The 26,047-nt window shown below is 44.0% G+C and overlaps 2 protein-coding genes across 7 annotated transcripts in view; both read right to left on the reverse strand.

Annotated features, from left to right (window-relative positions):
- clmna (calmin a) overlaps positions 1-26,047 on the reverse strand; it is a 126,855-nt gene that overhangs the window by 87,594 nt on the left and 13,214 nt on the right. For 2 of the 4 annotated variants that reach the window (XM_055505427.1, XM_029138629.3), the window contains exons 10-13: positions 23,877-24,001; positions 23,475-23,541; positions 23,350-23,405; positions 21,260-22,541 (exon numbers count right to left, since the gene is read on the reverse strand). The exons of 1 other annotated variant lie outside the window; for it this stretch is intronic. In XM_055505427.1, coding sequence (XP_055361402.1) covers positions 22,418-22,541; positions 23,350-23,405; positions 23,475-23,541; positions 23,877-24,001 — 372 coding nt within the window. In that variant the 3' untranslated portion in view covers positions 21,260-22,417. Of the gene's footprint in view, positions 1-21,259; positions 22,542-23,349; positions 23,406-23,474; positions 23,542-23,876; positions 26,009-26,047 lie in introns of those variants that run through there. One more of the 4 variants, XR_008693540.1, reaches the window with a different exon arrangement.
- dicer1 (dicer 1, ribonuclease type III) lies at positions 259-19,728 on the reverse strand. Of its 3 annotated transcripts, none has more exons than XM_029138634.3 (28): positions 19,568-19,728; positions 16,071-16,275; positions 15,741-15,903; positions 15,481-15,611; positions 15,260-15,394; positions 15,018-15,175; positions 14,535-14,703; positions 13,857-14,329; positions 13,599-13,731; positions 12,963-13,205; positions 12,722-12,876; positions 12,513-12,645; positions 12,357-12,432; positions 12,129-12,268; positions 11,823-12,002; positions 11,511-11,724; positions 11,256-11,409; positions 10,993-11,175; positions 10,794-10,899; positions 10,136-10,311; positions 8,750-9,488; positions 7,947-8,099; positions 6,547-7,179; positions 6,194-6,449; positions 5,536-5,804; positions 4,797-4,959; positions 4,634-4,709; positions 259-4,336 (listed from the first exon to the last, which is right to left on the reverse strand). In XM_029138634.3, the coding sequence occupies exons 2-28, from the start codon at positions 16,182-16,184 to the stop codon at positions 4,171-4,173; spliced, it is 5,691 nt and encodes a 1,896-aa protein (XP_028994467.1). In that variant the 5' UTR covers positions 16,185-16,275; positions 19,568-19,728; the 3' UTR covers positions 259-4,170. The 3 variants fall into 3 exon arrangements, with proteins under 3 accessions (XP_028994467.1, XP_028994466.1, XP_055361401.1); XM_029138633.3 differs by having other exon boundaries at positions 15,018-15,178; XM_055505426.1 differs by having other exon boundaries at positions 15,018-15,178; positions 15,741-15,899; positions 16,067-16,275.

Consider the following 26,047-nt stretch of genomic DNA (forward strand, 5'->3'; position numbering starts at 1 on the left):
TTTTAAAAGGCACAGTTAAACCTCAGATCCAGGAGCAGCGATGGACTCGTCATAGCTCGCCTCCGCTGTCCTTCCATTACACGTAATGACGTCATAGCCCGATGCCCTGGTGACGGACAGCTGCGATGTGCCTCTGACCTTTATGACGTTTTGCCAAAGTACTACATTCAATCACTGCCTTTTTTTCAGATTTTAGCACCTGGTCCATAAACAGCAGCCTGGTTGATTCAGAGCTCTGACAAGAAAGTGAAAGTCCACAACCATAACATTAACTTTATTGTAGATATATTGGGCTACAATTATTTTTAAAAAAAAGGGGAAAAAGTAAAAGGTATTTGTGATCCATAAGGTGCAGACCGCAAACCACTGCAGCACGGTATTACAGTATGAATGAGGAGTCCGTTCTAATCCAATGTCCCTTAAATGTTGCTGCAGGTTGTGATGGCAGAATGAGAACAGTCCGTCTTCGTAGCTTCCGCTCCGCTGGCGTTCGGCTGCTGTGACCACCGAGATCCTCCTCATCCTCCTTTCACATTCTCCTACTTCTAATCAGCTCACTGAACTTCATTCAGACTTTTTTTTTTTTTTAAAAACAGCCCCTAAAGGAAAAATCCACCTTACAACACCAGGCACATTTAAAAGCAGTAGGGAGAGAGAGAAACAGCATCGACCTGTGGGTCAACCAGGCTTCATCTGCTTTAGTCGCAGCTGGACGCCACGTTTGACACTCAATACATTACACACCTCACAGATTTACATGAAACAGATGACAATATACCAAGTTACTGAAGGTGAAGCCTGTGGTTTTCAGCTTTCATTCACAGACACATCAGACACTATGTCAATGGAACTTTGATAAAAAGATTAAACATCTAGATATCAGAATTTTTATCTGCCAGCTGCTAAAACGCCTTCAGGTCGGAAAATAACAGATGAATGCATTATTTGCTAGTTTCACTTTTGCTACTTGAGTGATTATGATGCTAATGACGTATCTACAGCAGGCAGTAGAAGCGTGAAAGGCCTGGTTCGGCTCTGACGTAGCCAAAAGCTCACATCAGCTGCTTGACCTTATTCCTGCCTGACAACGATGCTCCTGTGAGCTTCAGCAAACAGAAGCCACAGTGACAAAAGCTCAACAGAACCACAACAACACCCGAAGGAGCCTCAAGCAAATATCGAAAAGTCTGAAACAGCATTTACCCGTTTACACTACGCAGCATCGCTGGAGCAGACACGACCACAAAGCCACGTTCCCTTCACACGTGCATGTGTCAAGCAGAGCATCACCGTGACAGAACAACTGGAGCAGCCTCATTGTCCCCACATACAAACGTGGGTTTTCATGTAAAACATAAAAGGCAAGATGAGGTGGATTTTTCCTTTAAGTTCCCAACAAAAGGTCTGCGGGAGGTTTTGTCACATGAGAATCAAAACCTGGGGGCAGGTCAGCATTCAAGTCCTGGCTGGAGATCTGCTCGTCAGGTCCCACGTTCATCACACGGTTCCTCCCACAGCCCCGGATTCTGGTTTGTGTAAGACCAGCAGTAGAAACAGCAGCAAAGCTTCAACTGGATTCTTACGGCATCACACCCAAACGTCTCCATCCTACTCCCTTACACACTCTGACATGAGGTAAAGTATGGTGCCCAAGTGCAATGCTTAATTGTGCTACATGTACAAATAAGAAAAAAACCTGCCAGTACGAGAAAACGCAGCCGGCTGGAACCCACCGAGACCAAGATCTCCTCTAATACACACGTGAGGCAAAGGTCGTCAGGTTCTGATGCCCTCACTGATGCCAACGCCGCAACGCTTAGTCAAAGCTAAAACACTGAACTGCGGCCCGCTGGGAGTCATTTCACATTCTCATAGTAAACCTCTCCTGTCCCTCCCAGTCGCATGGATACCTAGTGTGTTGAACAAGAGAAGGAGTCGCATCTGAGGCGGCTGCTCGGCAACGGAGCGATCACACTCGCAGGTCGGAGAAGCCTTCACGAATCCACACCACAATGAAGACGCCTGCAAGAACCAGGCTGGGTCTACAGCACAGGCCTGACTGCAGGGCACATCATCTACCCAAACCTCTAAACATGGAGCAAGCGAAGAAAGACCAGAGCCCTGAGTGTTAGAAGCTGAAGTGGATTTCAATCATTTCACTTAGAGTTGTACATGAGTTAGTTCCACCAGCCTCTTCTGCACTGATACACTTCAGGACTACATGCAGGTGACACCATCTTAGACTACTGACTTACGCTTCAGTGCTGCTTCTCATTTAAACTGAGAATCAGTTTGTCTCTACGACCTCCAACATCACTTCAGATGATCGAGGTTGCAATCTGATACACATGACATCGTGTTAAGTCAAATGTTCCTATTATTACATTCACATACCAGCCACAGCTGATAACTCAAGCGAGTCTTTAGCCTGAAAACTCACTCCTACCAAGCATCCTGAAGCCCTCAGTCTATATTCAAACACACCGTCTAATTCATTAAGTGGAACCAATAGATGTGCATATGACAACACGATTGTGGGCCAGAACACTACCTTCTATTGACAAGCTAGTGTCCAGAGTTGCCATTTGCCACGGTGGGAGGACTCTAGCTTATCTGTGCATTATGTACAGATCTCACAGTAAGAGCAGAGTCACAGTCAGTTCAGCAACGAACTGCAGCATTAATCACAAACCAGCACTGAGTGCTTGGTCCTTTGAGGTAGAAGCTCCTGTGTGAAGTTATTTAGTTTGAGGCACACAGGTGAAGGTCTCTTCATCCTGCGAGTGTGATCTGACCACGTGTCCAAGCAACCAACACTCAACTGATCCAACTACCTCTCACCCCCAGAAAAACTATAGTATGAGACGAGGAAGAGACAAAACACAGCTCATCTCTACAGCTTGATGCTTGGCGAACAGGAAAACCAAATCAAACAGATTTCCAAAATAAAATCAAAGTCAAACAAGAGGTATTATAGTTACAGTGCAAAAGATGAGAAATTCAAGCTTAATACAAAAACATAGCACCAAAAAAAAAAATCATAATAATAATGAAAAAACAAAAGACAAGAAAAGCATGCAATTAACTGAGGTATTTAGGTGAAAAGGGCCCATTGATGAGATTAAAAAGACATTGAGCAAGAAGCAAAACTTGCAGAAAGGCTGGTGTCCTACTTCAACCTCGTAGTGTCACATCTGCTCTAGCTTTGGTTGGTGTGGGATGGGAGCAACACTGGTGCCTTGAAATCAACTGGACCGCGTCCTCGCACGAGCATCCGATTAGTAGAAAAGTCTGCAGCATATTGTGGGTGCGATATGTCCTCTGTCCTGTCCATACGGGATGACTCCATGTCACACACACACTACATAAACCCACAGGTGTAGAACATTTACAGAAGCCGTCCAGTTGTCATGGTTTACACATTAGCTACGACGACATGCAACCTCAAGCGCACGTAAACTCTACTTCAATTTACAGTAACTGGGAATGTTGGAATCCACTTTGCAGGATACGAGTGTGTCTTAGCATCTAAGGCCAAAAATATCATTCGTGTATTTTATATTTTTATATACATTTATATACTTTGCTACAAATATGATTTTGGTGTCAATGTGACCACACAATTCTCAAAATAACAGACCCTAATGGAATAAGTGCAAAAATGATTAAGAATCCCATTTCAAGACAATTTCAGACAGAACTGCCACCAGGTGTTTGCTCGTTTAGCCATGTCTGTCAGGACCGAGTGGCACTAGTGCACAGGCTGACTTTAACTGCACTATGTACAATCTAATACTACATGATGAGCAGAAACCTCATCTCACAGACACGAAGGTTATCAAAAAACAAACGATAACTGAACTGAGGAACAGACATCGCGACCTGACCGTTTTAACCACATTGCTAAACGTTAATAAAGCACTCGTGATTACACAAAGCAGAAAAGGGGAAAGAAAAGATTGTGTTTGCGCAAAAACAAAAAAAGGTTAAAGATCTGATGTGAAATCTGTTGTGAGATCAGTCTGCTTCTGTTCCCTGGAAGCCTCGGCTGCGCGAGCACAGGATGACGATACGGGCGCAGCATCACGCTGGACTGGGAGACTGCGCTTTGCCTTTTCTCCGTTAGCGACAACAGCTTAGTGCTAATGCTGGGAGCCGCAGGGGAGGAGCTCAGTTGCTTTGGACCTGAGGTTGATTGGCTTTGAGGCTGCGCAGAGCTCGTCTTGCTGCAGCCGACTTAGCGATCCGATAGCTGCGGCCCACTCCTTTAAACTTGCCTTTACCGACCACCTCCACCGTCACACGCACCTTCCCGTCGTATGTTCTCTCTGCAGGGCTGTAAGAGGAGGAGCGTTAGTAAGACCACCAAAATGAAACAGCCTCGCAATTAACTCAAGGTCGGTCTCTTTGTGTCCACCGACAGTGTTTAGCAAAAGTTTTATCCACCATTTTAGCGACTTTAGATAGTAGGTAGTTAAGAACAACATCATATAGCACATGGTTAAATAAATGATCACTTTCACTTTAATAACTCTAGGAATAATCAAAGGTTTCAAACCTAACGTTGGAGTACAAATACAAATATAAGATTAACTAAGCCTTTACAGGAACACTAAGGGAACTGACAGCCTACCTGAACTTGGCAGTTTCTGGTTCCATCTCCAGCAGCTCCCTCACAGGAGAGCGCGGCACATTGGCAGAGAATTTTTCTTTAAGTGGTAGAGAACAAATGGGCTCATCAACACTCGTGACACAATGAGTTCAAATATCCTGAGGCACTGCTCTTCATCGCTTACCTATAAGAGGTCTCATCATTGGATAATACACCTGCCACACTGTCTCCAGTGACATCCTGCTGTCCATGTAGATCGCTCCGGCTAGTGACTCAAAGATGTCCCCCATGGCCTTAGGGACCTCAATGTCCTCCTCTTTCTCCTCGTCTTCCTCAGAGCGTCGAAGCTGGTGAACCACAGGTCGTAGAGTTTATCAGCATAAACAACTATTAATCATGCAATGGAGCTGTCTGAGAAACAGACAATGAAACTATTGAGCAAATCTGAAGACGCTCAGCTAACAAACATCTGTGGCTTCATTTGGAAGCTGCCGCTGATTTCATGTCCAAAATATCTGTTGGGCTTTTGGCCACCAACCATAGGGTCATTGGTACCTGGCTTTCCTGAGTCATGTGCCAAAATGTCCTTGAGCAAGACACTGAACCCAAGTTGCCACTGGTGTCAGCAAAGCAGCTCTGTCACCAGTGTGTAAATGCCAATGTAGTGTAAAAAGCTCTTTGAGTACCACTAAGTAGAAAAGCTCTATACAAGTGCAGGACCATTTAACATGTCCAGTCACTGGCCTTGATCAAATGGTCATTAAAGAAAAAGAGTGTAGAGCTGCGTGAGCCAGAGCCAAATTAAGTCTATACTGATTAAAGCAGCCCACCTGTTACTCAGGTCAATCTTTTCTGAATTCCTCCCAAAACAAAAACCTGCATTAAACCCAAGGCTTCCTCCACTACGACTAAGCCATGCTCACCTCTGAGTCCATGCCTTGCATCTCGTTCTTCTCCAGCTGAAACTGCACGAAGTCATCAATGACGTGAAAAAGTTCAGGGGAAATGGCCTTGAAGTACTTGTGGTAGTCGTACTTGACAGCCAGAGAGGCGAAGATGGTGTTGTTGACAAGTGCTGAGCGCAGGTCAGTGAGCACGCCGGGGGAGTGCTGCCGCGGGTCCTCGTAAAGGTGCTTTGTTATGAGGTAGTCTAGAATCGCATCACCAAGAAATTCTAGCCGCTGATAACAATCTGCAGAAGAGACAGAATGGACGTCAGGCATGTATTAAACAAAGCTCCCCGAGAATATACAGTGGAGATGAAAATTATTCCTACCCCTGGCAAATAAAAGAAGAATTTTTTTCCCCACAAAGACTTGGGGAAAAGTCTATCTCAAAAGATGTGTACATCACATCTTTTGAGATAGAATTTGCTCATTAGTACCTGCGCATGATGACTGTACAGGAAACAAATGAAAACTGTGGAGCATATGACCTTACTGACCAGGCAAGCCTTATTTTTTGAAATACATATGAGATAATTCAAGATATTGAAATATTTGAATTTATTTCTGATTTATGCATATTTTTGAATTTGTTGCGGTGTTGTTTTTTTGGTTTACATAGTATTGTGTGTCTCACCTGTGATGGTATTGTAATGGTAGGAAGCGTGGGTGAAGGCCTGCAGGAGGTAAGCCTTGTTTTTAAAGGTATAGTTGATTTTTTTTTCAAAGTTCTCAAAGCCAGAGATTAGATGACTGAGGGTCCTCTCTGCATCAGGATGGTCCAGCATGCAGCGGGGTGGGATCTTCAGCCAACCATAGCACATTCCACTGGCTGTGGAATGACAGCTTGGCAATACCGCCCCTGACAAGGTCCCCCTCTCCAACGGCAACACCTGTTATAATACAATGACAACTGAATATTCTCCAACTGCATTTTGAAGAATTTATGAAAAGGGCACTACAGAAGAATGGAAGTAGTTTCTAGAGCACCTTGAGGCCCAATGAGCACAGGAACATCTGGGCAGCTCTTTCCCCACAGCTGGTCAGATAGCAACCTAGCAGAGCCTCCACACAGTCAGCAATGCTCTTGTCCGCGATGCACTGTTCGGTGTGCAGGTCGTAGGAGATCGACTGCTTTCCAAGCTCCGCACCGCAGTTCTCCTCTGATGGATTCCAAAACCCAACCACAAAGTCGTCCTCCTCTCCAGCTTTGCTGGGGTCCAGGTAACACATGGCGTCCCATGAGCTGTAGTCAAACTCCTCAGCTGATGGGCCGCTGGCCATCGGTTCCGAGGCGTAATGGGCCGAGGTTGGATGAAGGGGCTTCTTCGGGGCCTTCCATTCATATGGCGAGTCCATAGCAGAGGAACCAGAGGCCGGTGTCAGGGAGGGAGGAAAGACACCAAGAGAGATCTTCTTACCGAATGCACCAGATCCCAGCAGCATGTTGTCAATGAACTTTATGTGCTCCTTGTAGTACTCCAGATCGTCCTCCATGTTGACGTCATCCTTGGGCTCGCCCTTAAGCATCAGCTCACCATCCTCGTCCAACTCTTCCCCGTCGTCGTTGTCCTCGTGGTAGTCGTTTCCAGAACCTCCATTGGCCAGAAGCTCCTCTTTGGACTAGATTACAGGCACATGGAAGCACAGAGGAGTTCAAATGTGTACTTGTCACAGAGGACCAACCTTAACACTTGTTAGATAAAAGGTATTAATATTGTATTTCCCCTTGTAAATTGAATGACTGGACATAAGATCAAAAACATGTGTTTTAAAAAAATGAAACCTTACAATCAATACATCTGTTCTTCAAGTTAATGACTCAAAATGATCACACATGCAGCTAGTACTTTATGGCACCAAACAATTAATCAACTCATTAAAGTTTTTCACGAGAATGAGTTCCATTTTTTTTAATGAAGAAACAATATCTTTTAAAAATCTGTTTAACCTATTAAGCCATTAGGAGGTTTTCAGCTATTATGTTTTTACAACCACATTGGCTTGGTTTTCCAGTCTGCTCACACAACCTTTAGTTCTACTCCTACACGTAGAACAGTTATTAAACCTTATTGTTCTATATGAGTAGAGTATGTCACCCTTTTTTTAATTAAATAAAATTTTCTTAAAATGTATGATACTGCAGCAAAGATTATTAAAAATATCTGTGCTATGAGGGCTGTTATGACCACACTCATCTACAGATCTACATCTGTGAGGTATAGCAGACAAGGCAGCAGCCTGCCCTCTAGTGTCTGGACAATAGCACTGACCACACAAGTTACAAAACTGGATTGAGATTTAGAATCAAATGCTGCCCCCTCCTTTATGTGAACACGATAAAACCAAAGGCAGACCAGGCACAGGAACCCCGCAAAAAGCCCACTGACCTCGTCTGAATCCAGTTTGTCAGTGCTGCTCTTGTCCTGGTTTACCACATATCCAGGAGGCAGCCAGTTAACAGGGGGGTCAAAGATAGACACCACCATTCTGCTGGGCAGGCCCTTCTTCTTCCCCAGGCGGTACAGGTTACAGTTGCTTACCTGGAAACAAAGAACAAAGCCACCCTGTCAACACGCTGTTGTCTTTGTTCTGGTGCTTTATTGTCTGCTAGATGCCTTTCCCAATCAAACCAGCATCAGACATCACGTAAAAAGGGTAATGGATGAAGCTCGACATTGAAAACATTTTTATACTAGTTTCTTCAAGATCAAATGGATTAAAATTCGAAGGATTTTTCCATCAAAAACTAAAGTGCTCTGTAAATGCTTCCTCACACAGACCACTCATTGGACTGTAACCATAATTATTTATTTGCTGATGTAAACAATAAGTCCCGACTTTTCACAGAATTTCTTTTTTTTTTTTTACAAAAGCAAAGATGGCAACAGGAAAATATGCCATCTCCATTTTTTATTTTTTAATAAATATTTAGCTTGTTTGACAATTGCTGAATGATGATGTATTGACTCCGTCCTTTGTTTGGAGAAATCAGCCCCCCAAACACAAATTAAAATGATAGATTTGAGGACTGAACCTAATTGTTTGACATCCACCAAGTTAAAAAAAAAAAAAGGTACTCAGGAAATACCTTCACGATGTAGGTGGGTGTCAACACAACCACACCAGCATATGTAGCCAGACCACCACTGCATGTAATCACTGAGGCACAAACAGAGTAGACCCTCCTCACCTTTTTGCTGCGCATGTAGCTCAGTCTCCCCTCGTGAGCGTCAGGGTAGGTACAGAACAGGTATGTGGTGATGGCATGCTTCAGGAAAGAGTCACCGAGCATCTCCAGCCGCTCCAGATTGAAGCCGTCGCTGGCATTTGACAGAGTCAAGGCCTGCAGGATCAGGCCTGGATTGGGACCCAGGTTCCTGGGGGAGTCTACTGCCTGGGGGCCGGCAGCAGGACCAGGAGAAGGTGCTGTGGGAGCATTGGGAAACCTGGCTGAGGTAGTTTTATTCCTGTGGTCTGAGGCCCCCCCTGCTGTACATTCATCACAAACATGTGGAGGACTGGTGCTGGGCTTCTTCAAGCTGTGACACGTATGCACAGGAACTGAGGTAGCGACTTTTATTGATTCGGGGCTCTGCAGCGCAGGCAGGCTGGGCTGGGAGTGTTTACAACTGTCATGATGGGGAGCGTGCTCGTCGCAGTGGCCGTTGTTGATACAGTTTGCAACTAGGGCACTGCCATTAGTTAGATTCCTGGCCAAGGAGACATCGTCCTGCTTAATAAAGGGGAGGAGCTCCTGCTCAGACGGGGGAGAGGGGTGGCTGCTGGGTTGTGTTAGAGAACTGGGGTCAGGCACCGCAGCCTCTTGGTTCTTACAGTGACCTTCATCTTCCTCACTACAGCATTCAGGACATGAGATGAATGTTTTGCTGTCAATAGATCTCTTCCAGCCAAAGTCCAAGTTTGGATACCTACAAAATTAAAGACCATGATCAAATTACAGTGTTTACTCAGTAAAGAATCTGCAATTATTTATGCTCTCCGTCTTCTCTACATCCATGTGTATAGTGCAATCGCTAATTCGGCAATACTCTCAATTTGAAACACAGGCAGTTTGCAGAATGTGAAAACAAAACCCAAAGCCCTTTGCATAAGTAAACAATACAAACATACAGCATATAGCTGCTGGTATGAATCATATTCTGACTCCTGATGTACTACCTGAATTACATGTTTCATGCAAAAAGCTGCACATAGCAACATTTAGGACTAAACCATTAAATCCATCAGACGTCACTTGTTGTTCACATCCCCATAGCACATTACTTTTGTTTGCCTATATGCAGCGTCTCATAAAAGTATTCATACCCCTAAAGTTTTTCATTTGGAATTTCTGTCATGTTACAAACAAGAAAATTTGAAAGATAAACAAATATTATTATATTAATACCCGACCTAAACAACCAGGCCAGTTTTGTGTACTACTGATTTTTAGATAACTGGTGGTAATTTGACAAAATATGTAAAGGTTGAAAGTGCATTAAGACTGTCTGCCACAATATGACCTTTATGGATAAAAAAAATCCCACTTGTGTCGTGTGGTGTACTTAGCAGGGACCTGAAGTCAGGTGGTAGGGTTTGGACCCCCACGCCAGCTTCACTGGCTGTTTGGGCTCGGAGCTCTTCTGCAGTAAGAAGGCAGTGGAGGCGGTAGAGAATGCTGGGCAGACACACTGCTTTCCTCCACAGGGAAGCAGGGATGGGGTGGATGGCACACAGCTCTGGGACCAGGATCTGTCCAACAAAACGCAAACTCTGAGCCTGAAATAATGGTGGTGTAGCTAAAGATCAGTCCTTCGTAGTCACACAGTAGTTAACACTGTGCTTGGGTGCCATTCACTAGAAACCCAGAACAAAAAGCAAACTACTGAAGGAAGAAATGTGTTTCCTTATGCTTTAATTTGCTCATCTAAAGCCTGTGAACACCAATTTTTAAAAAATCCAGCTTTTATTTCTTCCTTATTGGCATAAAATTACTAGTAGATTCCAGATTTAGACAGGCAGGTACGCGAAGTGACTAATACTCCAGAGTATCTCTGACCCTATTACAACAAGATGGTGAGAACGGTAGCTAGAAAATCAGATTTCTAAAATGAACACAATGAAAGTAGGCAGGTATCAAAACTATTTAAGAATGGACGAGCAGATTAAGTCCCAGACCTAAGGCATGATACACATATCTAAAACACCCTGAACCTGTCTGCAGGCAGACGTACCTGTTTGTTCTGCAGGCTCTCCCACTTAGCCTTCCTCTTCTCTGCACTGCTGAGGGGCAGGGCTTTGCCCTTCTGGTTCAGGTGCCGAGGTGTCAACAGATTCAGCCTGAACACAAGTAAACAGAAGGCCCCTCTTCATCTCAGTCTTACCAAATAATTGTTAAAGTTCCACAATGATCATGGTTTCTGAGCTTCTGACCTAGAGGAAGTGTGATCTACATCCAGTAGCGGCTGGTTCAGGTTTGACAGGTCAAGGTTGTACTTGGTTTTGTAGTACTCTGCAAATGTTTCGTACTCTGGGGAAGGAAACTTGCTGAGCGGTGTCAGGTCTGTGTACACATCAGCGACGTAGAAGCGGTGGGGCTGGTCAAAGTTACGGTATCTGCCAAAACAGGTGTTTTTAAAAAGAGCATTTGCATCTACATAGTTAATCACGTATTCACGACTCTAGTGCTGCGCTACCTCGGAATGATGACAGCATCCTGGTAGTCCTCCAGCTTGAAGGTGAAGGGGTTCTGCTTGGTGTACTGCGTGGTAGGAATGCCAGTGCGGGCCTCAGACTTCTCAATGTCTTCCATGAACTTAAAGTCCACATCTAGTGTGTTGGAGTCACCAACTGAGGAAAAAAAACAAAACAATGATTATCCAGGGCAGAGAGGGATGTGGTGGGAATGAAATCACAGACAGACAATCAGCTGAACATACTCCTTCACTTACCAACATTAAGAGGTAGTACACAATAAGCAGAGTCAGCCAGCATGGGCTTGAACTCCAGCGCAGGTTTCTCCAGGCGGAGAATGTGGGAGAAGATGTACTGGTGCAAGCGTGTGATGAGCTCCAGTTGGGCAGTGGGAAGCGTGAAGCCAGACTTCTGCAGCTCAATGGAGATGGTCACCTCCCCTGAGCGGGTATACACTGGGAAGTGGGGGATCTGGACAGACAAAGCATCTGGTCTAAGTCATCGTGGTAAAAATAAAATGACTAGCCAGCTCTGAAACAATAGGTGAAGGCTTTGACCAGCCAACCTACCCGAGGTATGGGTTTGGCGGTCAGGATACCGAAGCACCTGGTGGTGTCCTCTGGTGGGTAGAGCTTTCGTCTGCGGAAGTTAAGTTCATCAGGCAGTGGGGTGGTGAGCACCATCCCAATCACATACAGGTAGTAAGTCTGTCCTGGTACGGCGTAACTGTCCCGCAGACACTCTGGTATCTGTAAAGGACAGCAGGCCAGAGACATACTGACAACTATACATTTCATTTAGTTATATTGTAAATGACAGTATTGTCAGACACAGTAAACATCATTAGTAATAGCTTTTATTCCAACTTCGCTTACGGCTTTTGAGTAGCACTGCCTTCTCTTGGTGGAACCGGGGCGGCCTGGCACACTGGTCTCTTCCTCATCATGAAGGTCCAGCTCCTCCTCATACTTCACGGTCTCTTTCCCCACTGGCATCAGGTGGTCATCCAGCTCACCTGAAAGGAAGAAAGCAAAATGAATACGCTCAAGAAAAATGTAGTCAACAAAAAGGAACATACATCTGCAACATATCTAGTGTTTTACCTATTTTGTGGAGTTTCTCACAACATACTAGTGCAACAGCTTTTTCTGCCAGTCTGGCACAGTTCATTATAGGCCCCTGTGAAGAAGCAGCCACAGAAGACGGTTAGAGAGGAAAGACCACTACCAGAACTCAACACCCAGGAGGTGCCTTCTCACCTTAACAGGAACCCGCAGAGGGGAGTTGATGGGTAAGAACAGTGTGGACTGGAAGCGTCCCAGCTGTATCTCTGCTGTTTTACATTTTGGGGCCAAATGAGTGAATGGGTCACTGGGCAGTCGAGCACAATACCTGAATGGGTAAAACATGTTAAAATAACGTTCCCTCCAGACTCATCCTATTTCTAAGTATAGAAATGTTCTGGGACCTGTTTATGTGTCCGATGGCTGTGTTGATGGTGACCCTTGGACCGCCATCCTCGGACCGCAGCACGTACGGTGGGAGGATGTTGTCATCATCCAGCACTTGGTCCACTTCAAATTCACTCACCTCCAGTGACTTAGAACACTTGTTCCTCAAAATCTGTCCAAGCATACAAATCTTTATGCTTACCACCTCGTTGTGCCTCACTTTACTTTTACTGACATAACTGGTTTAGACACTGTTACCTTCTCTATAGCCTTGTAGGTAGTGAGATCTTCCTCAAAGGCGTTGGTTCTTTCACTGTCAGCCAGCATGATGTAATTGGAGACAGGTGCCCGAGCTCTGCCTTTGGACTGGACATACGACCTGTATTCTGTCGGCAGGTCAAACCGCACCACCAGGTTACACTTTGGAATATCTACGCCTTCCTCTACGATGCTGGTGGCAATCAGCAGATTGGTTTCATGAGCCCGGAATTTACGGAGAACCTGAAGAACATGAAGTTATATCATAAGCATGGTTCACACGGATGGCATTTCTGCTCACCGTTTGGGAGCCATATGTGATGGAAACCTGAAAGCGCTCAGGTTTGAGACCAATAGTTGCAGTAAGTCAAGGTATTTGACCTCACAGCCAAAAGGTCATACTACAGATACTCGTATGTTGTAAAACTTGGCGTTAAACTGTGAATAAGCTACAAAAAGACATGTTTTTTTTTAAACATCAAACCCTTTGGTCCACAATAAAGACTAATCTGGTGCTGACCCTTTCTAATCACTTTTCCATAAAAATGATTGCTGCATTAGCTGTGTTCATTGTGTTTGTAAGGTGAGGCTACACTGATGTGAATTGAAAATATACCTTCTACATCATCCACATACCTCCTCCTGTTTCCTGAACTCCACCTCCATCTGCTTGTTCCGGGGCTGGTTCTTGCCAATACTGTGACCGGTGATGAAGTTGCTGCTGATGTAGGCCAGCTCAGGGTCCTGCTTTCCTGCTTCTTTAATAAGACTAAAGAAAAACAAACAAAGTGTGCATCTCTGGAAACGCACTGAACCCCAAAATGGGTAAAAATTACACACATACAACTTGTATACTTTACACTACAAGACATGGGTCCAGAGTCATAACCCTACCGATTCAGGACAACAGCTGTGTAGCGCCTCTCCACAAAGATGATTCCACACAGGATGTTGGTGAACGGTGAGGGAAAGTTAGCTTCAGGCCTTTCTTTGGCCTCCACCTCCTCGTCCTCATCTTCGTCCTCAGAGTCGCTCCAGGACACATAGTTGTCCTGGTTTCGGTTGTTGTACCACTCTACGCTCTCAAACTGCTGCCGCTCAAAGGGCTTGTATTCGTGTAGGATCTCAAGCAGTCGGAGGACCTTGGGGGTGACGAACCTGAGATCCAGTGACGCAGGGGAGAAGTGCTCCTCACAGAGTGCATGAACCTTACGCAAGATGGTGTCGGTAAACAGTAGGAACTTGCGGTTGAGCTCCTCCTGCTCATGTTTAATGTACTTCTGAAGTTCGCGGACCATGATGCCTGCGGCCTTATCGGCGCACCAGGGTCCCAGTACTTGCAGGACAGCTCTGCAATCACTCAGAACCTGGGAATGACATTGACACTGTTAAGTGTGACACCTTCCAGTAATTGTATAATTATGTTAGTTATGTCTCCTAAGCTAGAGAGCCTGCTTTCAACAATGCCTTACATGTTAGAGACCAACACTGCTAAAAACACTGAGCTAGCAATGGGAAAAGCGGAACCTGGCCAAGTTTAGCTGTGACATCTATAAACTCTTGCATTCGGACCTGTTTGGAGATGAATGTGGGATCACGATCCTCCCTGGTGACACACATGTTACAGTCATTTAAGAAGTTGAGCGCTTCATCCAGCTCTGTCTGCAGACGGAGGGAAAGGCCACTCTTATCTACGTAAGGGCCGCAGTCCAACACCACTTCTCTTGGCTGGGAGGCATATCTGAAACCAGTGAACATACCACACACAGGTTAGACCTTAGCATGCAGACACCGGTTGAAGCAATGTACAAGTTATGCAGACATGGCTGAAAGTACAGACATTTATTCAGGCTTATCACTCAGATTGTAGCAAAGGGTGCCTGAGTGATACTGTTAGTAAGAGGTCTGTCTAGGAGAGATGAATGTGAAATGGTGCCAAAGCAAAATTAGAAAGAAAAAGAGACAGCAGGACAGAGCTCACTGAAGTGAAAGACTTCTTTGTCACACGCATCCGCCCTCTACACTTATAAATGCTTTTACTGTATGATGCCCTACCTGTCCAAGACCACGAGGTCAGTGGCAGTTTCAGCATTGCTCTTCAGGATTCTCTCCAGATTTTGGATCTTCTCCTGCAGTTCTGAAGGATCACATTTTCCATTCAAAATGGAAGCTGTCAGACCCAGGATACGAGGGCTGCACGAGCAGCCCTGAAACTGCTGCAAAGAAGGGGAGAGGACATCTACATTACTTACAGGTCTCTGGTGACTTTCTCCAGTTTTCCTTGAGACAAAACTCACCTTCATTATCTCACAGTAGGGGTGGTCTGTGATAGCCAGGTGACAATCATCAAAAATCACCAAGTTGATTTTTGACAACGGCAAGATTTTCTTCCTCAGAACATACAGAAATATGTGGCAAGTCATGACCAGCACCTGTAACAGAAAAGCAGAGAATTAGACCTAACTTTACTATGAAAGCAGTGTTAACCCAGATATTAGAGCAGGCACAAAAGTCACACCTGGTTTTCTATTATATGTCGACTCCACTGTTGGGCAGTCCAAGCTGAAGTCTCATCCACATCAGTGTACTCTCCCACCTGGAGGTCAGAATGAGTCCTGACTGCAGCTGCTTGCTGAACTACAGACAAAGCTGGACAGATAAATGCAGAGAAATTAACTACTAGGAAAACAGCTGTCATGTCAGCCACTACATCTGAATTTAAAAGAAACATTTGGATAAGTGAAAGCAATAAAAGCAGCCACTGTGCATAGGCTGTACCTGTGTTCATGAGAAAAACAGTCCTCTTCGCATTTTCTTGGTAATGTCCGCGGATTTGGTGGGAGAGCTCTTTTGTTAGAAGTACTGCAATAAAGGTCTTCCCTGAGTCAGTATTCAAGCAGACGATAGTATTGTGTTCAAGAGCTGCTTCAAGAAGTTCTACCTGTGGAGAGATGTTCAGGTTTAGAAGAGATTCAGCTGCCAGGTTGTGTTAGGTATGATAAATATACCACCAGCAGCATTCTGTAGTTCTATCAGCAACAGCTCCTCACAACATTAACATGCCCGATTCATACAACACATGGCACATAACAGGAATGAATGACTTGCCTGATATTTCCTAGGTGTATAGATATTGTCATGAATAGCCTCCTGCTGCCATGGCAGGCCAAAGAAGGGCCCCATGGGTGAAGTGGCAGGGGTGACAAGCTGCAAGCCTGCCATGCTTTAAACAGGTGGAGGTGAGGGGCCCGGCTCCTCCAGGTGTCAGCTTTATCTCATTTCATTCATCATCTTCCTCCTTGTTAAAGTTCACCTGGAAAACAGAATGTTTAAGTTTTGGTTAAATGTGCAAAATCAAAAATCACAATTGATGAGCAAGTATTTCAAACTCAGTTCTAATGCAGAGTTTTGGTACTGAACCCTACAAGACAACATTTAACACGTTGACAAACCTTAGCTGACAAAATGAAAAAAGTATATTCTTGTCCATATACTTGGAAATGATTTAACTAACCATCTTGTACTGAATCTCACTTCACTTCTAGTTTAGACCAACTGGTTGCTCCCTTGAGTGATTTCACATAAGTTAGATGATCTTGTAGGTTTGCATTAATATGAGCCACTAAGTTCTAACTACATGTAACATAAAAAACGGGATTAATTCTTTCCTTGCTCACGAGAAGCATGGAGGGTTGTTGATATGGCAACATGGCGCAGCTTTAGATTAAGTTATAGGAGCTCGTTCTCAACCACATGCCCTTGTCTAGGAACCACACTCCAGGGCCTGGCTGGTTTCCTGGTTTTTCTCATTTGCCAACGTGCAAATGTCTCCTCTTCCACTCTAGTTTATTTGATGAAACAGGGGAAAGCGGAAATCCTGGTTTGTAGAGCTAGCTGGGCATGCTATGTTGTATTTAAACAAATGTCATTTGTTCTACACATATCTGGCCTTTTCCACCCCAGACGTAACAAAAATGCTTGGGTCTGCTGGGTCTGCTAGGCTGGGCCTGCTTTCGTTTCCAAGGTGCCGACAGTCATTCTGTGATAGCATTGTTGCTTGCTCAAGTAAAACCTCCGACCTCTGCACATAAGCTAACGCAAACCTGCAGCCCTGCAAAATCAAAAGCAGAGAGTAAATGGAGAATATCGACCTATTGCTGAGTGCCAGATGTCAAGGAATATAACATCCATCACTAGACTGAGGCCCTGTTTCAACACATTTATGACATTACCTAAAGTCAGGACCAGGCCACACCACTGTAGTGTGTTGACCAGTAGGTCACGCAACTCCCATTTACCACAATGTGACCTGATGCTCATGTACTGTATAGAGTGCCACAGAGGCAGGCAATAGCCAGATAAATTTTGAAATGTGGAAAAGTGTTGTAGTTCAGAACGGTGAAACATGTTTCTTGTGAGAATGATGTGTTTTAAAACAACTCAATTCAAATACTAGCCGACTCAGCATTTTAAATGTACAAGTTGTCATCACTCAGCTAAGGAATTCAGGAGGGAAGGTCAGCACGGTTTAACAAAAATGTAGCTCTGAGTTTGCTGTTTGTTGTGGTGAAGTCAGCACATTTCACACTTTGCCCATGCAGCTGTTAGAAATATGATCCGCTCCAGGTTTTTCTAATACAGTACACTGTACTACACTGTGACAGTGATTTAAAATGTCACAATGCTGTAATAGGAACAGAGGGGAGTTGGTTTATTCATTTCATCCTTTAGTCAATGAAACAAAGTTTGTTTTATATTTAATGCTGCTTCTTAATAAAATAAATAATTTCCCCATGCAACTGCTCAATGGATTATTGGATATACTAAAATAATATAGCAAAATAAAATGAGTTTAAATTAATAATGTACTGTACCACAAGGCCCAAACGAGTTAGATTGTAATCAATCATTTGAGCAATTTAGGTACAGAACGATTCGTGTCAACCATCAATCACTGAGTTCTGAGTACTCAGTTTCTACATCCCTATACGGTACTACTGTAATATAAATTTAAAATAGTCAAATATAAGAAATGTTTATTCTTCATTCTGGAGTTACTAAATTAGAGATCAGTAGTAGATGGGCAGCAAAAGAATATGCGATGCAAGTACACAGCCCTTCCACAACTAAGGCAGTGGCCGTCTTCAACTAACTTTGACTACAGTAGCTGTCTCTTGGTCCACTGGTTGGGTGTGTTTGGTGCTGGATGATGAGACGCACAACTTAAATATCATAAACACAGAATAGTCTTATAGTTGAGTGTGAGCTGCATTATCGACCAGATGTTACATTAACACATTTTTTTTACCCAATTTACAACCAATTCACCTTTTAGACCTTGTGATAAAGAGACAATAAGCACTGTGGATATTATTATAGGACTGTGACTATTGATTATCATTTGGGTTCAGTTCTAATTAGGAAGAGGGAATGGTTATACTGTATGATGAGCAGTCACAAACAAAGCAGGTGCCAATAGAAAATGTTACGTCTTTATGTAAAACCTCAATAGGGCCAATTCGTCACTCTTCAACTATGGGCCTACACACCCCTCAGCCACCATGTGCTGTGCGTTTGTGCAGTTGCAGCAGTGTGCGCTAGTAAAAATCCCGCAACGCTCAATCAACTGAAGTAGTAAAATTAGAGTGAGATGCCTCCTGGTTGATGCCAACAAGTGGTTCCATTGACAGCTTCTTGGAAAACAATGCAGTCCCACACTATACTTGTCCTCTGTTGTATGTTATAATCATCATGGTGGTGAGAAGCAGCGTCTGTCCGATACACTGACGACACTTGTTTTCGATTACGTCTTACATACGTCATATTGTTAACGTATTGAACTGGATCCTATACCAGCCCTTAGATGAGCAACTGCTTAAGATATGTTAAACCAAAAGCAAGGACCGTTAGCAAGCTAGCTAGTCAGCGAGAAAGTGTGTCCTTTATGCCTCACCCAACGATCAACCGGCTGAGTGAGCCGATCCACAAACACACGAGGCCCTTCGTGTCATTCAGCTCAATTGTCTGTCTTTGCCCTAAAACAAACTGACTCGTTTGATGCCCTTGGCCTGATACCTGGAGGGAAATGTCGTAACGTTAGCTACATAACTACACAATTAGGTGCTAATGTTACCATCGCACGTTTAAATTGAGCAGTGTTTAGCTGCTATTGTACTGGAACGTCTCTGTTCCACAAATTCTTATAACAACAGAGGCCATGTCAGTGTCCATTATATCCGGGCACAGCGTCACTTATACATGCAAAGCGGCCTGACAGAGTAGCTCAAGCTAGCGACCTAGCTCAACCGTTCAATTAAACGGATCGCGCCTGTCAGAAGTCGGTTATTAGCTCTCCTACGTAAATGACCATAATTGTACATACATGCGCGTGCATATCCGCTCGTATAACATGATTAATTGAGCAAAGGTGACACGTTGCTTCACCTAAAACTAAAGCGCGTAACGACTGTAGCGTTGACTGCAGCCAGCATGCACCATCACCATGTCAGCTAGCTAGCTAGCTTAGCGTGCTAATAACTAGCAAGGCAAGCGCATACAGCTCAATGATCCACAAAGAAGTCGCGCGCTTAGGCTCATACGCTCACCTGATGTTTGATTTGCAGTTGATCGTCTTGGCTAAATGCGTTCAAAGCAGTTGCTAAATTCTCTCACCGCCATTCACCATTGCTGTCCCAATTTGGTGACTACTCGTCCACAGTGGGACCACTTTTTTTCCACCCGGGCCTCTGTTGCGCTAAATAATTACGTAAACTACGTAGCGGTCGTTCGCCAGCACGCCAACTTCCTCAAGGGACCGTAATACTACAATAAAGCGAGCTGTCGTTACAAGATCGCAATCAAGTCAACCACAACATTGTCGTTACTGCGTGTTATTTTTAGTAATTACGGTACAAAAGCTGGAATTTATGAAATATATGCACATGTGTGAGAAGTTGTAAATATTACACAACTACATTTGATAATATGTAAATATTTCTAGCGTTTTATACCCACCCACCTTCTACATTAGTTTGTGATACAGACATTTAAAGGTTACCTGAAAAGTTCTGTATTAGAATTACGTGTAGAACCACTGTTTTACGTGTGACGCATGTGCAGCAGATATCATAAAAGTAAAGGTAAAGTCAGTGTGGTATGACAGAATGGCTACAGTGTCTAGGTTGTGTGATCAACCATCATACAGGTCGGTAAAAATTCCCAGTGATCCAGATGAGGTTGTCTGAAAGTAGAGTTGTGTCAATTGAATAATAGTTGATACGACTCAACTTTCAGACAACCTCATACAGGAAATTCACAAATACTGGGCATTAAAGGATGAGCCTGTAGGTTGTCACCATTTTAATCATATGAGACACATTTGAGCTGCAAGGACACAGCTTCCATAATAGACCCTCTTCTAGCATCTGTTTAGGCTTCATCTATAATTGCCATCATTCCATGTGCTGGTATGTTGCCGTTCAGTCCTGTACATCAAACTAGTGATGGGGGTTCATTCTACATCCTCATCAAACATGGATCCAGCTGAATCTCATTGAAACCTCCTGTAGATGGCAGCATAACTACATGTACACACAAGGAATGTTCCTCATCAGCTGTTTATCTGTTTATCTTTATCTGTTTTCATTTTTGTCTTGGCTACTTTGAGGTAAAACTCTACAACAGCCTAAAAGTGGGGACACTCACATCATTTCCAGTTTCCTGTTCTCTCCTGTGGACTAATCATCATTGTCAATTACACCTGGACTTTGTACTTTTACTTTTTTACTTTTGGGACTTGTCATCCTTGTTGCATAATGGTTGAATGTTTGTATCATGCATTCTGTTCATATCTTCATTGTGGCATGTCTTTCTTATTCTTTGCTAATCAGTTAGATTTTTATGACATTTTACAATATTGTTGTGATTAGTAACTTTTTTGCCTCATCGACAATCTGTGATACAGTAAATAATAACTACTAACTAGAACCAGAAACTGATCTACACACTTTGTGTCCTGTCGTTGATGGCGTCAGCTGTGTTTTTCAGGTATCACCTAATGATGATTGTTGTGATTAATTCTGTAATTAACTAATATTTGATGGAATATTTGAACGGATATCAACAATATATGATCCTCCTTTCTGCATCATCACAGTTCTCGTGCTTTGTGCTACAGTGACATCTGTGTTTGGGCTGATGTGAAATGAAGGAGGGTCACACACTTCAGCCACTGGACTGACACTCCCACGGTTCACGGGGAGTCATTGCTTCATCACATTTAGACACATTTGACAACATATAGAAAGGTCATTTATTGTGAAGCATCTCTGCATTGACAGAAGTTGACAAGCTAAAGCGCAAAAGCTCCATCACACAAAATATGTCTTTATCATAAAACATCTTAAAAATTCCAATTATACATTAGTCTCAGGTATTGTACAGCAGAGTTTGGGTTCAATACACGGTCTATTCTTAAAAATAACATGTTCAGTCTTGGGTTTGTGGTAAAATGTGCTCTTTTGCACCAGAGCCTTAAACCCAACCTTCATTTGGACTCATTATTTCTATTAAACATGATACAGGCACTGGAACTTAAAAAGCCTGGACACATGGGCAGACTTTGTGTTTCATTACGTTTAAAACTGACATCTTCTCTCTAAAGCCCATAAGCACAAAGTGAACGTGTCCTTAAAAAGTTGTACAAATTTAAGAAAGATCCAAATCTGTCACGTACCAAAGTATTTAGACACGTCAGTAGATTCTTGACAGATCTGTAGCCAAAGGGCCCAAACACTTTCTGAAGTGGCTTCATATTCTTGTGTTCATCACCCTGGAGGAGTGTGGCATGTTCATATTTACCTACATCAACAAATCAGCAGGAGCTGTACAGTCAAATAGTTTTACATGGCTTGTTTTGCACAGCAGTAAATCGAGACATTCTATATTCTGTGTTTCAATAGTTTGGACCACTGGTAGAAGAAGAGTTCATCGATGTAACTGTAGCTCTGTGGTTCTCTGTTGTTCAATGTGCTCATATTATGAATGAATCTGGTTAAAAAATCTCTCTTGAAAAAGACATTTTATTATTAACGTGGTTAAATAAAGTTAAATAAAAATATAGAAGATATTGACAACGGAAATAGACATTTAAGTTACAATCATCCGATGAAAAAAAAAGAAGAATTCATCACTAGTACAATTTAGGTGATAGTGTGGTTTCACTACGTTGTTCTTTTCTTAACAAGACTTTTTTCCTTTTAAAGCATTCAGATTTGATTCCACCAGTGGTCCTCTCTTCCTATTCAGAACAACAGATCACAAGGTTTAAGCCACATTCAAAAGCTAAAAAGCCTTAAAAGCTGTCGAATATACATCTTCGGTTCCTTCACCTGATGTGGAGCACGATGCAGGAGCAGAGCAGTGGCAGTGAGTCTGTGCATGTGCTGGGGTTGTGCTCAGGGCTGGAGGTTGAGCAGCAGGCCGGGCAGTGTCTTCAGGTCCATCTGTGGCAGCAGCCACACGCTGTAGAGCAGCATCCACAGCAGCAGCAGCAGATACAGCTCCCAGCTGTCCCCGCACCTACACACAGCGCAGCAGGGTTATAGCGAGCACGGCAGCAAAGCGGCCTCTGGGCCTCAACCCAGACTCTGACTCCGTCTGAGCGCCACAGATCGGGAGAGATATCTTTAGCCCTGTTTATTTTGGGTGCTCTGCGGAGACGTATCCCAGTTTAGGAGCCCCCTCCTGCTGTAGCTATGGAGGACACATCGTTGTCCGACCAAGTGGACAAAGCGTTTTCATGTCCAGACGTGCGGTTTGACAGAAGGCCTTTAATGAGCTGCTGCTCTGTTTTCATGTGAAATGTGCTCAAATACTTTACTATACTGACCAAAGTTAAAATTTACCCCATAACGATATTCTGGAAACTTTACCTTTACAGATAAGTCAAATGCTGGAAGCTCAGTATTATTATAATTTATGCTATACAGTGATTTATGTATGGAAGAAATACAGTACTTACAGTATGTTGCCTGAACACAGAGGTTGTGTAAATTTAGGCAACACTGACTCCATAATTGTAACTCAATATGATCAGATTTCACCAGTGACAGATGTTCAGATCATGTAATTAAAGTAGACTTTAAGAACAATCAAAAGAACGAAAGCGTAGCTGGACAAGGTCAAACACTGAATCAAACTCTGCCCGGTAACGCTCACATTCTCACATTCAAAAGGTACAGTCCAGCTACGCAGTGGTGACCCATGACCGTGACTAAGCCAAGCTCACACAAAATCTCACCCCAAACAATCAATGCATTTCTGCCTCCTTGTTAGGTGGAGTGAGAACACGTGTAACAGAACCAAGGCAAGAAGGAGAGGCTCTTACTCTGAGTCAGCCCCGCCAGCCTCCCAGGTCTCTGCCGCCTCCGCTGTGGGACCGTCCTGTGACAGACACAATGTCAGCGTGGATCCATGAGGTGGACGTGAAGAGGGAAAAGCTGTGGAACTGACCGTGGGTGGAGTGAAGCGAGGCCCCTTTCTGTGACGGAGAACTGGAGGGACTGCACTTCCATCTGGCCTGTTGGAAGATATGAGCAAAAAAAAAAAAAGATGAAGCCTGTTTGTGAACTTGGATGGATAGATTTTATTCATTCTAACACTTATAGTGCAGGTACTGCTGCTGTAATCTGTATGTAAAGAATTATTACTATGATGAAAACATTGAACATGTGACCACAAATCATTAAATATTTACACACCTATGATGAACGGTTCCTGCTGACAAACATACAGGAAATACTGGATATACAGTATGGAGCTAAACTATATAACGTCAATATCTGTGACGGTGCATTTGACCATCGGCAGCATCACGTGCTGCGCTACATGTAGGGAACCGTTGGCTGCTCCTACCTCACAGGCTCCGAGGCTGCACTGCTGCAGCCCAGGCTCTGTGGTGCAGCCTCAGCGACATCACAGACATCAGACCGTCCTCCCATCCTCTGTCCGGACCAACGCTCCGGCTCCTCGCTGCTCACCTGGAGGCACGAGCAGAGAAGGAATCGCAGCGACTGGCAGAGCTTTGCTGTAAGATCCTGAGCACATTTGCATCAAGTCTTCCAAAAGGCCGGCGCATTAAGTCCTTTGAATACAAGCCAGTCTGATTTGTGGTTCGTATGCAAAATATGCGATTTTATGTCATTTTAATCTTGCAAATAGCAGAAGAAAGGAACAAACATACAGTAAGCTTCCCTACAGCTTCCTGATGAAGGCCGGATGCAAGTCTGACTCTTGACTGAGCAATGTCACATCGCCTCACGCTGCTGTTTGAGTCAACACACACATGAAGTGATTCTTTGATGCAGTTCGACAAATTGTGTTTCCTGCAGACGGTGACGTCAGACTCTGAAGTTGACTAGCTAATGTTATCTAAACTAACTAAACGTGCAGTTTTGCATTAGTCTGATGTGGAAATCAGAGCATTTTGTCAGCTTTACAGCATACATTAAATATGTGTCATACACATTTGCATTGATTCAGTGTTTTTCAGGCGGGAAATCATGCAGTAAAGGGATCATTTTATAAACCTCAGCAAAAATGCATGGATGCAGCACAGGAGTCAGGCTTGTTTATTACCACCCTGAATGAAAGGGTCCCTGAATCCAAGCTTCGTGTTCAGCCTCCATGTGGAACAGATATCATCAACTGTGAGATTGTTGACTTTTGTGGGTTGGAGCCTAACAGATCCAGGTTCTACGTGTTCTTCATCATCATTCACAATCACTTACAGTAGTTGACACACAATAACATCACAGCATTGCATCACTCAGATGAACTGAACACCGCTACATCGCTGTTGAATGATGATGGTGGCCAGTTATTGAAGTAACTGCTGCAGTCACAGAGAAGCTCTACGCTTCCCTCCTCACACACTGCATCTAACCAGCGGTGATGTATTATTCATTATCAAGAAGGCTTCATACAGAAGACGAGGCTGAACCTGGGTGAATCTCTGGCTGCTGTACCTGCTCATGAAGCGTTTGGTTTGTGTTTCTTTACTAAATAAAACCTAGTATCATGTGATACAGTGTACTGTGTGTACATCTAATTGGATCATTTAATAGCAACTTACTCAATTCTAAACCACTGATTTGACTACATTTAATTTAACAATGCTGCTAAAATGGAAATTGTTGGAATGTCCTGAAACCACCCATTCATCTCACCTCTACCTACAGTAAACGGGTTGGACCAGGAAGGCAGCAGTTCAGCACAACAACCCTATTCCTTTAGCCTTTCAGCCCACGTCTCGGGAAGCAGAGAGACATAATCCCTCTGACGTGTCCTGGATCATCCATCCAGTGAGACACACCTGGACCATGTCCCGATGAAAATGTCCAGGCACCCAACACAAGCGCTCAAGCCACCTCAACTGGCTCCTCTGGATGGGGATGATGAGTCGCTCTACTCAGAGACCTTCAGTGACAGAGCTCCCCAGCACCCCACCACTCCGTAGAGGAAACACAGTTTTGGGAATGTAGCTCAAAGGGTAAATCTGTTAAACTACCAGCAGCTTCAGACATGAAGACTTTGCTTCACACTTGGCTGCAAACCAAATTGGCAGAACCATCCTACAAACCGTATGCTCTGCAGAAGCTAACAGGACAACATCATCTGCAAAAAGCAGTAATGCAGCCCTGAGGTCCCTGACCCAGACCCACCAGAAACCTTGGCTGTTGAGCTCGTCCAGTGTTCCACAACCAGGGAGCTATTGTCTTTCCTTAACCTCTAACCCAGAGAAAGGCTGAGAAGTGCGATCCACCAAAAGCTGGATCTCTGTTTCTCCCCTCCTCAAAAAGAGGGACCTCCACCTGGTTGTACAATCCAACCTCCGGACAATACTACACATGCATGTGAACCATGACAGCCCCTCAGCATCCAGACACTGACTCAGGAAGGATGTGATCCACACAGGCTGCCGTCCCATAAACAACCTTAGGGGGCTCAGTGAGAGTGATGGACGATCCATCTCTGAGTATCTAGGACTGAGGAGACAGGGTTCTGTCATGTTCTCATCTGGCTTC

This window comes from Betta splendens, chromosome 22 (assembly GCF_900634795.4).
Source record: "Betta splendens chromosome 22, fBetSpl5.4, whole genome shotgun sequence".
In the NCBI taxonomy this organism is placed as follows: domain Eukaryota; kingdom Metazoa; phylum Chordata; class Actinopteri; order Anabantiformes; family Osphronemidae; genus Betta; species Betta splendens.

Excerpts from the sequence above, each read along its gene's own strand:
- dicer1 (XM_029138633.3), bottom strand. The coding sequence starts at position 16,184 with ATGGCAGGCTTGCAGCTTGTCACCCCTGCCACTTCACCCATGGGGCCC. Across the intron at positions 11,410-11,510 it reads TGTACTACCTCTTAATGTTG|TTGGTGACTCCAACACACTA; the intron begins GTAAGTGAAGGA and ends TTTTTTCCTCAG. Across the intron at positions 5,805-6,193 it reads CCATTACAATACCATCACAG|ATTGTTATCAGCGGCTAGAA; the intron begins GTGAGACACACA and ends TCTCTTCTGCAG.